The sequence below is a fragment of the Cydia pomonella genome, chromosome 19 (genome assembly GCF_033807575.1).
Source record: "Cydia pomonella isolate Wapato2018A chromosome 19, ilCydPomo1, whole genome shotgun sequence".
Lineage (NCBI taxonomy): Eukaryota > Metazoa > Arthropoda > Insecta > Lepidoptera > Tortricidae > Cydia > Cydia pomonella.
Window position 1 is genome coordinate 18,790,706 of NC_084721.1, and position 14,541 is coordinate 18,805,246.

General features: G+C 37.2%; 1 protein-coding gene across 1 annotated transcript in view; it reads right to left on the reverse strand.

Annotated features, from left to right (window-relative positions):
• Nucleotides 1-14,541, reverse strand: part of LOC133528591 (nephrin-like) — a 268,556-nt gene that overhangs the window by 19,925 nt on the left and 234,090 nt on the right. The window contains exons 11-15 of the mRNA XM_061866029.1: nucleotides 12,914-13,053; nucleotides 11,709-11,845; nucleotides 11,123-11,279; nucleotides 9,460-9,610; nucleotides 8,722-8,870 (exon numbers count right to left, since the gene is read on the reverse strand). Coding sequence (XP_061722013.1) covers nucleotides 8,722-8,870; nucleotides 9,460-9,610; nucleotides 11,123-11,279; nucleotides 11,709-11,845; nucleotides 12,914-13,053 — 734 coding nt within the window. The remainder of the gene's footprint in view (nucleotides 1-8,721; nucleotides 8,871-9,459; nucleotides 9,611-11,122; nucleotides 11,280-11,708; nucleotides 11,846-12,913; nucleotides 13,054-14,541) is intronic.

Below are 14,541 nucleotides of genomic sequence, written 5' to 3' on the forward strand. Positions count from 1 at the left end.
AAAAAAATATATTAGAAACCTCTATATCATTTTTGAAGACCTATACATATACCCCACACGTATGGGTTTGATGAAAAAAGATTTTTTGAGTTTCAGTTCTAAGTATGGGGAACCCCCAAAATTTATTGTTTTTTTTTTTCTATTTTTGTGTGAAAATCTTAATGCGGTTCATAGAATACATCTACTTACCAAGTTTGAACAGTATAGCTCTTATAGTTTCGGAAAAAAGTGGCTGTGACATAATCGGACAGACAGACGGACATGACGAATCTATAAAATAATAAAAAATTTTTTTTTTATTTTTTTTTAATTATTTACAAGAGGGCGACAACCCCAATTTTTAGGTATTTAATGCACAATACAATATTGTATGAAATATTTATTTTTCATAAAAATCCATCTGTGGCAACAAGATAAAAATGTCTTACTAATGCAGGCCATTCGTCTTACGACCATTAATCATAAAATATAGATACATTCTCGGCATATGTCTAAGAAGGTATATAGATGCTTCATAAAGTATGATGGCGAAAAGAGGGGCATTTTTACCTTGTTGCCACAAATGGATTTTTATGAAAAAAAAAAATTTCATACAATATTGTATTGTGCATTAAATACCTAAAAATTGAGGTTGTCGTCCTCTTGTAAATAATTAAAAAAAATTTAAACAAAAAAAAAATTTTTTTTAGGCCTTTGTAAATAAGTTAGAACCTTGATTTTTTTTTGAAAATGTATTGCTATTAGTGCCATGTATAATCCGAATTTCAAAAAAATCTAACCATTAGTTTAGCTTAGAAAAATTAAAAAAGATTTTATATATTTTTGTTTTTTTTTATCCAAACCAAGGGGATTCCAGGCTTGAAATATTGTAAAATGATATCTTATAATAAGACCAATTAATTCTTCTAAGAAAGGTATACATTTCAGCCAGGGGCAGTTTCACTATAGGATTGCGGCTAGACCCTTTGCCTATTTGTTTAACTCGCGTGAAAGGTACCGTTTCATCCTTTGGTTAACAATTTACTATACTTTAAGCTCCAGTTTAGCTTATTGTGACGGAAGAGTAACTACGGAACCCTACAGGCCTACACTGAGCGTGGCCCGACATGCTCTTGGCCGGTTTTTATTTAAATTTTTAGGGTTCCGTAGCCTAAATAGGCATGATTTATTTAATTTATAATGTATCATTCAAACACAATATATTATGAATAAATGAAATCAAAATAGCACAAACTTATAGTTTCGTCATGTCCATCTGCCTGTCTGTCCGCTGTCCGTCTGCCCGCCCGTCCGTTCGTCGATCCATCAGGCTGTCCATATATCACAGTCATTTTACTCGAAAATATACAACATATTTTATTTAAAAATTTGAAACAAGCCGATTGTCCCGGGTTCAAATCCATATTTGTTTCTGAGTCACGGATGTTTTCTATGTATTTAAGTATTTATAAATACGAATACTTATATATAATGTATATCGTTGTCTTAGTACCCACAACACAAGCTTTATTGAGCTTACCGGTGGACTTAGTAAATTTGTGTAAAAATTTAACTCACCGGTTGGTAAGAATCTATTTGTTTGTTAGTTGTTGTGTAAGACATTAATTCTGGAGACGCCTTTAATATTAGACATTCATCCGTACATACTCGTAAAGGCACGTCAGCTATTTTTATTTGACACAAAACACGAGCGGTTGCAAAAAATAGGACAAAATCTCATCTAGGTGGCCATATTGGATTCCAAGGATGTTCTTCGGAAAGCTTTAGCGCATAGGCTTCGGCCGTCCAGCGCCAGCGGTAGGCAGCATGGTTCCATTTTTATAGCCTGTCACTATGCCTGTCACTTTCTCACTTACATACTTGTTAGAACGTGACAGGCATGGTGACAAGCGATAAAATGCGACCGTGCTGCCACTGCAGCGTAAATACATATGTTCTTTCTATCTACTAGCCCCCAAAAATCAAAACTTGCCACGAAAGAAAATCTGACGTCAGATTTTCAACAGCTAAACAAGATGTTGTTTAGCTGTCGTGCGTTTCACCCGCGCGAATACATATACTGAAAAGTACGAGGGAAATGCACGATAACTGATCATTTAGATATAGCAATGTGCCAAAGAGAAATTTCAAAAATGCGAAGTTCCCATGAAATGTACTCGGTATTATTTCTGCACTTTTGTTGCCAAACCACCTTACGTGGTTTTGATTTCTATAACACTTGTAATAGTTGCCAATGAGTCACAGAAACAGTCGTCAGCAGTTAAGAACATTGAATAATAATCCCTAATTTGAACGGGAACTTTCTAAGTGGAAACTTGCATGAGAATTTTTTCATGTATTAGCGCGAGTGAGACGCACGATACCTAAATGGCATTATTTAGACATTATTCGGAAGTCTGGGTACGTTCGAATTGGCCTTCAATTCAAGTACAATTAATTATCTTATGTAGAATGTCAAAATGAATGTCAAAGTTGTGCTTACTCATTGAGAAGATGAATTAAATGAAAAGCGTGTCACGATCACAATTTTGCTGTTTTCCTATTACTTCAGAAAGTTAAAGGACTTCTTGAATATTTTATTAATAAATACCTACATAATACCTATGTGTTCCATTTTGACGTTGAAGTAATATAATTATCAATGAGTTACAGAAATTTGCATTTTTTTTTTTCCTGACAGAAAAGTATCTCGTGAAACTAAGTAGAGTTCTTAAAGATGCAGCGTCCTTGAAGATGCACGTTCTAACAGGAAGTATGTAAGTGCGAAAGTGCTGCCCTCCTAATGTTAAGTGCAATAACTTATTTTGAAATCTCATTTAATTGTGTGACACATCGTATGAGAACAAAGTACATAATTACTCGTAAATATTATTTTAATATGAGTTATTGCACTTTACGTTAGGAGGGCAGAGTGACAGTCGTAAAAATCCTACCGCCGCAGGTCCACCAAACGCAGCTCCGAGCACCGAGCTGACGGCCGTGCGTGCCCGGTCGAGGATATCATTGTTATAGAATTTTTAGTTATTTAAACAAAAAAGGGAGGTACTCGAGTGAGTTGAGTTCCAATAAAAATAGCTTTACGCATTTTTAGAAGCAATTCGCATGTTAATAGCTATTGTGCAAAATTATTTTATTTACAAATGTTAAATGGTGTGTTTAGACCTGTGTTTTTATTTTTTCTATAAAAAAAATCTACGAAAACTCTTGGATGAACCTTAAATTGAGAAATATGTGAGTCCCTACGAGAGAAATATTTGTAGATCCCAAAGTCTCGGTTATACTGGTTTACAAAAATGCGATGGAACTAACAGTCCTAATCTCCAGTCCCTCGTTCAATTTGGACGATTCATTTGTTATCCCGTTATTAGTGTTGCCTATCAGATCAAATCATTTTTTTTGTATTACCACAAAGTTCAACTTACAATTGAATGTGGATTTTTAGGGATGTCTTAAAAAATCTGTAATTTAGTATTTTGTCGACCTGTCTGGCGTAGTCGGTAGTGACCTAGTAATCCTGTCTATGAAGCTGATGGTCCCGGTTTTCATATCCTGGTAAGGGTTTTGTGTGATGAGGGGATATTTGTTTGGATGAAATTTTTCTATGTATTTCAGTATATATATTATATAATATATCGTTGCCTAAGTACCCACAACACACTAAGAATGTCCTATATACAAAACGAAACGTAAATATTATATTATTAACCTAATTATGTACCGTTGCACAGCAAACATATGAAATGATAAATAAAACCGAAATGAATATGTTAAATATCAGTGTCAAAAGTGACGTTTCTTCAAACAAAAACGTCACTCTTGAATTGGAATTTAGGTTGGTTTTAAGTTTATGAAATTTTATGTACGAGTACCTATGTTAGTTAGACCGCCTGTTATTACCTCTATCAAATTGTCTTTGTTTGTTTCTGTAAATGTATTGTCAACTATGTGAGGTGTTCAATAAAGAGTATTGTATTGTATTGTATTGTTAGTTGTAAATTATAAAAGTTATGTATCTGTGCGTTTTTCTTATAATTATAAATATCACAACAACCTTAAATATCAAATGTACAAAATTCTGTCCAACACAAAGTAAAGATAATAAGCATTGTTCCAAATGTAATTATCAAACACAGTAGGAAGTTAATTGCTTTTATAATTTGCGGTTAAACTAATGCGGTTCAGGTAGCCTAGGATAATCTAAACTAGATTCAACAGCATTTACCGTTTATTGAGTGGACGTTAATGTTAACTTTGATTGGAAAATAGTCTCAGCTTACTAATTAATGTTACTATGTAATGTCGCGCCGATAAAAATGACGCAATGATGCTTAGAATAGAATTGAGGTACTTGCCTACGCAAAAACGCAAAGCGCCTCGTTGCTTGCTCGTTATCAGACGCAAACCTGCGTCACTCAATTAGCCCTAATGCCTCTTGCCCACGCAAAATAAACCTTTTTAATCCAATTAAAAAAAAGTTGAAATACTCTAACTGTAGACCAAAAGCATTTATGTCATAATTTTTTTATTTTTTATTTATACTACGTCGGTGGCAAACAAGCGTCTTATACCTTCATACATATAATAAAATGGGATGTAATGGGAACCCTTGATAGTCCCCACCTTAATTATCAGGGGTAGTTATTATTTTTTCCTACTCTACTGTTATCTGTCATTTATGCATTCATTAACACGAATATAAGAACATACATAAAAGGTTTCAAGAAAAGTCTATTTTGTCTATTCCTCATAACAGCTCTTGTGCTTTTAATCGTTATAACGTTACTGCGATTAATGGCTACCAACCTAACAAAATCAAAACGAATACAGTTTTAAACTAAGTGCATTGCTGCCAACTTATAAAATATTCATTTGGTTGCATAGTAAAAACAATCACTTCATAAGTCAGAAACACGTATGTGACACCCGTAATATAGCAACACCCATAGACTACGAAGACCGCTTAGCGTTGCTTGTTAGTCTCCGTAGGCTACGGCCAAAATCGAGAAAAACCTGTCCAAAAATTTAATTTAGCAAGTAGCAAGTACCAGGGGCTCATGAGTTACGAGAAGGTGCCGCTGACCGGCCGACCGCAGCCCGGGGCGGTTCGGGCGTCTAACAAGGTATGCTCGCGCGTCTTGGCGATATACTTTTGGCTTTGTTTGCCTAAATTAAGATTTATTTTTGTTGACTCGTAGGAAAAGTATTGTATGCAACGTGGTATAAGTAGGTCAAAAAATGCTCGTGGCGTATTCCTTTACAATGTACCTACGCCTTCGGCTCCGGCTCACTTTGTAACTCACGCCACTCGCCTTTTTTGACCCTTCTTATACAACTGTTGCATAAAATACTATAAAAACTTTAAATGTTACTCTGGACTTTGCAGTATTTCTGGTGGCTTTCAATTTGTTTAAAAGAAATCTTTTATTTGTATATGTTTTCGTAAAAATACCTTCTCTAAGTCGTTTAATAAACATCTAAACTAAACAAAGTACTGTAACTGTTTATAAACATTCGTTTCTAGTAAATTGAGACATGTAGGTATCACCCGCGGCGTACAATTATCTTTACATGAACACATTTACTTTGATTTCGCTTTTTGTTTTTGCTATTTCAAAACTGTTTATTTCTCTATTTAGTATGTAATACAATAACCAGGTAATGAACAAAATAAATAAACTAATCATTAAAATTAAAACTAAAATATAATAGAACTTAAAATAAACAATGCTCCCCAGGCCACCTTCATGCATTATGGTACCCAGAAGGCTGGCAGCGTTACCTTTTTGGATGGCCAGGCTTATCCATTGGCCAGGCTTATCCATCCCAGCTTTTTATTGATTTTAAGCAAGAATGTCGGTATGCTTACAAATAATAATTATAATAATTGTTTGAAAAATAAAACTACTTCCAGCGATAATATCTGTAGGATCCCTGCATATTATATTATTTGCAAATATCGTATTAGAATGATAATTAAAAAAAGCGGCCAAGTGCGAGTCGGACTCGCCCATGAAGGGTTCCGTACCATTTATGACGTATTAAAAAAAACTACTTACTAGATCTCGTTCAAACCAATTTTCTACTCTTCAGTTTAGAAAAATAATATATTAGAAACCTCAATATCAGTTTTGAAGACCTATCCATAGATACCCCATACGTATGGGTTTGATGAAAAAAAATTTTTTGAGTTTCAGTTCTAAGTATGGGGAACCCCCAAAATTTATTGTTTTTTTTTTAATTCTATTTTTGTGTAAAAATCTTAATGCGGTTCATAGAATACATCTACTTACCAAGTTTGAACAGTATAGCTCTTATAGTTTCGGAAAAAAGTGGCTGTGACATAAACTGACAGACAGACGGACATGACGAATCTACGTTTTTTGCCATTTGGCTACGGAACCCTAAAAATCTGCCTATTATAATTGTATGTTTTGCGCAACCGTATATTTACTGGGCTATCAGGTGTATACAATGAATAATCTTGGTTTATTTTTATCCTTCAAAATCTCATTCACTTTGATCATTCACATCTAAACGTAACTTTACTAAATCCCTTCGCGTTTCCTTATTGTTTCCCTTAAATTACGTACAAACAAGCTACTGTTGATCCGAAGGAATCCTCTTACCATACCATGTCTATCATTTTGACTGACATATGCCTTGTTACGCGAAAATGTAAAACATTCATGGGAACAGATTGAAAATAAGTAGTCCACATTTTGGTATATGAAGCGGAATGTACGAAGTTGGCGAATATAGTAGGTAATTTTACTCAAGAAAATAAACGAAGTACAGTCAAAAAAATTATTTGTGACCCATTTCGTACCTTGTCACGGTGACAATATGAGGTCTCTAGCGACTTTCATGTTATTTGTGACTGTGACAACGTACGAAATGGGTCACAAATTAAATCTTTTGTCTGTTTCATTCATTAAATTCAAGCCTTGGAGACCCTCTACATCTCTAAGGATAATTTAATATCTTTTTTTATATTTTATCTCTGACAATTAGAGACTTATACATCTCTAAAGAATTTTAGTATTTGTTGTTTTTTTTTTATCATAGTTTTTTTTGTGTAATTTGACATTTTGAGACAGTATATATCTCTAATAAAGTATTTATTATTTCATCGATTCCATATTTGTAATTGTTTTTATTGTTTGTAAAAATGGACATGTAAAAGTGCCCCTATGGCCTATTTGCTGAATAAATGTTTGATGTTTGATGTAATTACCTATTGGTATATAACACAATTTTCGCTCATATAAATAAATATAATAAGACTAAGCCCCACAGTAGGCTCAAGACGGCTTGTGTTGTTACTCACAACACACAAGCCTTTTTGTACCTACTGTCATACAACGATATATATAAATGTATAAAAACTTAAAAGTTATAGAAAACACCCATTACTTATAAATTATAAAACTTTGAGACTGAAATGGGACTCAATTGTCGTGTCGTGTGTAGGCGAAGTGACAACCCTAGCTCTAGCGTCCAAATCAATAATCAAGACCAAGTGCGGGTAGTTCGCAAAACCCAGATGTTGATACAATTCCTAGCCATCCTGCCTCTGGCCACGAACGTAATGTCATGTTCAAACAACAGGCCAAATAAATAGTTAAAATAGGAGCACGCGATTAAAAACCGTTTCAGTTTAAAAATTATGAACAAAATCCTTTAAGCTGAAGTTTTCGACTGGCTACTACGGCCCTTGTCTGACAGGCCAACTCGAACGTACACTTGTCATCAAAGCGATATTTGAATAGTTAGCTGTAATTCGCGCGGACGTCTCGCTCGCACTATGTAATACATGTACGGACAAGTCCGACAAGTCAGAACGAAATGAACGCGCGAATGACAGCTACCTGTCGTGATTCCAATATCCCCACCTCCAACGGATTAATGTAAAAGTGGGCACAGCGGCGGAAAGCGGCGAAATTTTGAAACGTAAAAATATGCTTGGTTGAGAGTACCATTTGGCGTTGTAACTCTAGGTCCATGGGGTCCCAGCGCGCATAAGCGTTTTGCAGAAATCGCGAAGCGTCTGGTTGACGTAACTGGTGACCGAAGAGCTGGCGGCTTCCTCACACAACAGCACTATCAGTATTGCGATCCAACATCCTTGGTACAAAGCCTCAAGTGCCTATTTTAGATTTAAGCTAGTTATAGTAATCCTCTGCATTATGTATATTTGACGTATCTGGAAATTCGAATCGGGCCAAGAGTTTCATTTTGATACAAATTTTTCCTTTTGTCTTAGTACAGAACAGATATAATTACATCATATAACCCTTTCGTGCACTTTGGGAATAGTTGGAAAAAAGGTAGTGAAAAATGGATTTTGACGGCCTTTGTCCTTCAGTACACCTGCATGAAGCAAGTTTTTAGAGCAAGTGTAATAAAAAATAAAGATATCGCGTAGAAGCGAGTTTCGCGCAGTTACTTATGAGTTTTCGATCCACAAGATGAGGCAATCTCTGTTGCTCAGGAAATAAGAAAGCCTCTGAGTAAAGCGATTTTGCATCGAAACGAAACTGATTGCGGATTTATATGGATAAAGCTTATCTACACCGAATATTTGTATGCTTAGATGATAAACAAATATGTACAGGTAATTCGGTTGAAATAAGTTTTACATTGGCTAGATGAATATTAAATTTTACGGTGTTCATTTTTTAGTCTCTCATTGTCTTTCAAAGCTGTCTCTCTCCAACTCACCGTAATGACACGGAATGATGTCAGGATCTGACTCGACCTCGTCCTTCAGCTCGTGCCGACTGCAGTAGTCGAGCCTGGGCGTCGCCGTGTATGTGTTTAAACTGTCCGGCTTGGAGAACTCGAGGCTTCGCTGCATGTAGAGGGTGTTTCTGAGAAAATAAAAAAGTTGAATTGAATTAAATTATGAGGTAAGTTTCTTGAATTTTTAAAATGGTCCGACACTGTTTACTTAGAATCTGATCAATAACCAACTCGTATTTTCTTAAGTAACGAAGGCAGCAAAATTTGACGTAGTGTTCAGTGGAACTATTTTGTAATGTGCAATTGTACCAGAATTACCATATACGTATTAAATCATACGCAAAGACGCGAGAGAAGAAAATTTTAATCTGCGATTTACTTTGCAACTGAATTGGTTACTTTCTGATTTTAGCACCGTGGCGAGTCTACAAAGCAATGCAATCAGATCAGAGTTAAAAGATTCGCGAACTTACTATTATTCTTGTACCTACTTTAAAAAAATGGCTTCTTTTTACCATTGACGCGATTGAATAAAACGTGTGAAAACTCAAGGTGGCTGCCGTTTTTTTATAATGTCGACTACGGATTTATGTCAAAGTGCTTTCAAAACCTCATTCATCCAATTTCATTATGATCGGGACAAAAATTAAGAAATTCAAGATGGCGGCTATTTTTTACAATTTTGAATACGAATTCATAATAGTAAAAGTTACTTACGCTGACGGCGGCTGCTTGTCTAAGTGATGTCGGCGCGTCATATGCCGCCGATATAACGCTGTTATGACGCCGCACACAGCAGCGCATAGCAATGCTGATAGCGCTACTAGAGACGCTAGCATTGGTGACAACGGTAGCGTTGTGCTTGCTCCTGAAGGAAAAAACTAAGGTCAACGCGGCCAAATCCGTCTGTAGAAAATTCTGTATAGGTACGAGCGATTTTTTCAAACAATAGTACACGATCGTTTAGTTTATCGACAAAGCAGCAATTGATTTTAGTTTCAGCAGTCAAAGGCAGATGGGCTCTATTTTCTACGCTTGAAAAAAAAATAAACTGGACAAATGCGAGTCAGACTCGCCCACCGAGTTCCGAGTTCCGTACTGTAATCTGTAAAAAAATTCAACTGTTTAGCTGTCACGGTTCATGAGATACCTACAGCCTGGTGACAGACGTACAGATGGACGAACGGACGGACGGACGCACAGTTCCCATGGCCACCTTCAAATTTGATCAACAGATCAGCTCGGTGGTACCATAATATTGCATATCAAAATTCCAGCTCAAACGGAAACCGAGAAGTGGCTAAAATTTAACTAAATAAATAAATAATCGTACTATTATATTTTTTCAAGAAAGATCCATCATATGATGAATGTTTTTTTCTAAATCCGCCCATGGATTGATGAGTAATCACTAAATTAACATCGCGGATAAGGGTCATTTTAGCTCCGGGTGCGTCGTTTCTAGTCTCTCTGACAGCGGTATATTCAAGCCCGAGTAATATTTTTTTTTGTCTAAACATCAATATATTTTTTTTTTTGCATATTTATCATAGGTACATATACTAAGCCACCGCGCCATAACACTTTCCGTCTCATCTGGTTTTTTATCCGAACCCTAGGGGTTTTAAAAGACGTTTTACTCAGATTTCTCATCAAAACAACATGGTGAAAAATTGTGTGATGTATATGGAACCCTTGGAACGCAAGTCCGACTCGCACTTGGCCGGTTTTTTGTTTTTATTTCAGCCATAGAATAAAGAACAGAGCTGCATTTGACAGCTGAAACTAAAAGCAATCGCTGCTGTGTCGATGAAGTTAACAATTGTGTTTTAAAAAAGCGTGTATGGATTTGCCGCAGACAGATTTGCCCGCATTGAACTTATTCATTTACTAATTACTTCTTAGATAAGATATTACGAGCTCACCAGTAAATTTATCGCGAGATCGTAAAGCTACTGCATATACTTATAAAGGCACCATTTCGCTGTATATCTTTACAGATACCTGGTAAGTTACTCAATCCTTGTTTGCTATGAGACGCCTTGCCCGCATTTCTACTTAGAAGGCTGCATCGGTTCGCGCCCCACCATGTAGGGCGGTCATTCACCGTCTTTGTGTTGACGGCTGTGCGTCGGGTGTGGGCCAGCTTTAGCACTACTGGCCGATATCCAACCCTACGACCCCTAGCTAATAACAGTGGGTACCTGAATTTCTACTTTAGAGTCTCAGCAGAAAACTGACCCAATCGGAGAAGGGCGAGACGAGGCAAGTACCTACGAGCGAGACGAGAACGTGAAGGGAATAGTGTGTACACAGTCTTTCTCGGGTTCTCTCGACGAGTGAGTAAAGCTGGCATAACAATTTTAAACTATAAACTTACCAGTAAACTTGTCAGGTGACCTTAAAGCTACTGTGTACAAAGTCACCGCTTCGCTCCGTCCTTTGGCGTTAGCGGCGTACAGCTTCAGCGCGTAGCTTGACCTTCCATGTAGCTCCACTTCGAAAGTGGAACTGTTTGAAGTTACGTTGGCATGGACCTAAATAAATAAACAAATGTTTTGAAATCGAATGGGCCAAAGGTGGCCATCAACGGCCATCACTTTAACGTGAGAAAATAACACCTAAGAGCTCTTTCCCATTTACGTCCAGTTTACGGGTACGGTTTTCTGGAGGATACAGTTTTCTGTAGTATCCGTGCAGTACAAACAGAATGCCCGTGTGAACGTTACTATATTAGCACGTATACTAAAACGGGGTCCTGCAGAAAACCGTACCAGCAAAAAACCGGACGTCGGTGGGAAAGAGCTCTGACGCCATAGGCGATAAAAGTAAAATCGTCTTATTCATTTTTATTCGAGTCGTCGTCCTACCCCTACCTGTACGGTGGCTAAATGTTCAAAAAGAAAAACTTTTATCAAGATCCATACAAAATGTAAGGTTATATAAAAATACCTTATATGTCTTACCAGCAAAGAAGGTAACTCCAACACCTCCATATAGAAGACTTGTGGTAGTCCTCCATCGAAGCCCTCCAAGCACTCCACTTGCAACCCAACAGCGCTTTGGTTCATCACTGAGCAGTTCTGGAGGGGCATCGGCTTACCTGTAAAAATGTTTAAATATATAAAACAGATCCGTTATACACCATCGTCGGAGAATACATTTTTGCTATATCCATTATTGAGGAAAATTGTTTTTTATTATTACTAAAATAACAAAAAATATGCTATAATTGACACTATACGGTTTTTAAGAAACTTTATTTTTCAGAATTGTGCCATATCCGCATTTTATAGGATAATTTACACTCTATCAACAGAAAATTACCACAAAAATTGTAACATATCCAAAACTTTGTGTTATGTCATTGTACGATTAACATTAATAGTAAAAATGCTTTTATTTCATGATTATAACCATATTCAAAATATTTGTGTGGTAGTATATATAGTAAACATATGTGCCATGTGCCTAAATGATAAATCAGAGTTGAATATTTCCTAAATATAAAACCTTTTGGAAAAAAAAAATGTTTATGCTTCTTTTCGGTCTCCTGCAAACCAATGTAAGTGGCGTATGGCACAAACGTATTCTCACCCGACGACACAGTCATAGCCTAAAGGTGATATTCGGATGTCAACTGCAGCTGCATAACTGTTGCGGCCTGGATGCGGGATTGTTATTTTTCGTGATAAAATGAGTGCCGTTCGCTGCCGCATTACTGCCGCAATTATGACGTTCAATTTTCGGCGGTGAACGTCACTCATGACACTCTAGTTCTAGTTCACATACCAGCAGCTACGACCTTTTACACTCAAGGGGCTTCTTGTCGTCCCACAGTGTTGGTGGCTGTACACGACATGGTGCCAAAGCCCACCATGTCTGTCACCGGATGGTCGTGGAGCATGATGTTGCTTACTTTGCTTTATTTTATTGTACTCTACTTTACTTAACTGTACTCTACTCTAGTTCACATACCAGTATCTACGACATTCTACACACAAAGCGCTTCCTGTCGTCCCACAGTGTTGGTGGCTGTACACGACGACATGATGCCGAAGTCCATGTCTGTCATCGGATGGTCACGGAGCATGACGTTACTTTACTTTACCTTACCTTTTCTTTGCTCCATTTTATTTTATACAATTGTAATCTATCCTAGTTCACATACCAGCAGCTACGACCTTGTACACACAAGGCGCTTCCTGTCGACCCACAGCGTTGGTGGCTGTACACGATAGGGTGCCGAAGTCCATGTCTGTTACTGGAGTATAGCGGAGCGTTGACGTGAAACCCGATTTTGTGTAAGACCTGGTAAAAAGTATAGTAAAATTAAATTAACTGAGTAACTCACAGAAATTTCGCAGATACATACACCGAAAGAAATGGCATAACAATTAAATATTTTGTTACATATTTTTACTATAAATTTTCGTAATTAAGAAATTTAAATTAAATTAAATATATCTTTATTTCAGAGTTTTCAGACCCAGAAGTCCATATATAGTTAGTTAACTTAAAAGCTATGTTATTTACAGAGGTTATGCCATTCAGACCTACTTGACACAGGTCAAAGTAGATCTGACCTGCTCCATCCAATGCCACATTATGGGGCAGCTAAATCTGTCCGCAATCACCTTCAGAATGCTTTTTCAACTTTCCCTTACGCGACCCATTAGCGACGTGATCTTTTTACGCATTATCGCGTGAAAATCGTCCATGTGCGCTTGGGTGAACATTCCTGATGCACTGTACCATTTTAAAATACGGCACCATTTTTACATTGTAATACGGGCCCAAATAACATTTAATCTACTTTTCTAAAGTACCAAGCTTTGCCTTATTAAGACCAGTCCGATTTCCTCACGATGTTTTCCTTCACCAAAATAATATTGCCAAAAAATATGCTTGAATTATGTTTTTTTTTCTTTTACAAAAAAGAATATAACTAAAGTAAAGAAACATATCTAAATACATATATTTACAAATAAAAAATGGGGGCTAGCTCGTCGCCCGATGGTAGGGTGCCCAGAAGGCTGGTGGCATTACCGCGCTGTATGGCGATGCCAATTCGCTGGGCAAGGAAAGATCCAGCCCTCTGGTCACCCGTAGCATCAATGAGACGCTTCGCCAGCTCTCTGAAAAATGTTATGTTTTAAAATTGTTACGAGATATTACGGTAGCTATGTCTATATACATGCCGATTCAAAGTAGACCATCAATACTATCAATTTGTAACGTTTAAATGAAGTTGTAATATAGTTTTCATATATAAAAACTTATGGAGCACAATTACCCAGTGGAGAGCAAAGTAGGCACATTTTACCGTAGTAATTAATAGTTATTTGTGTCCCAAGGCAGGAAAAGTAGGAAATTACGTGCCGCGTGTAAAATTGTTACCCGAGCCGAAGGCGAGGGTGGCAAACACGCGAGATGGAATGTCCTACGTTTCCTCCCGTGGTGCGCATACTATTTTTCTGCTCGGCGGAGGCGGAAAGCGGCAACTTCGTTTAGCGCAGCGGAAGCTAAGTTGACGCTTTCCGCCCGGAGGGCATACAAGTTTAGAACCGGCACAGAGCACCAGTATTTTGCGCCATAAGTTGTTGTTTTGACAACAAACCATAATTGCGGAGCGTGAATTTCGCGACCTAAACGCGTAAGCGCCATGAATATTCTATTAGACCGCGAGCCAGGAACAGATTTCAATGACCGATCGCCTCCCGAACGATAGCTCGTGTAGTTAACGGCTATGTATGATGAACCCTCGTGGACGTCGGCTGTCGCTCCGTTAGTGGGCTG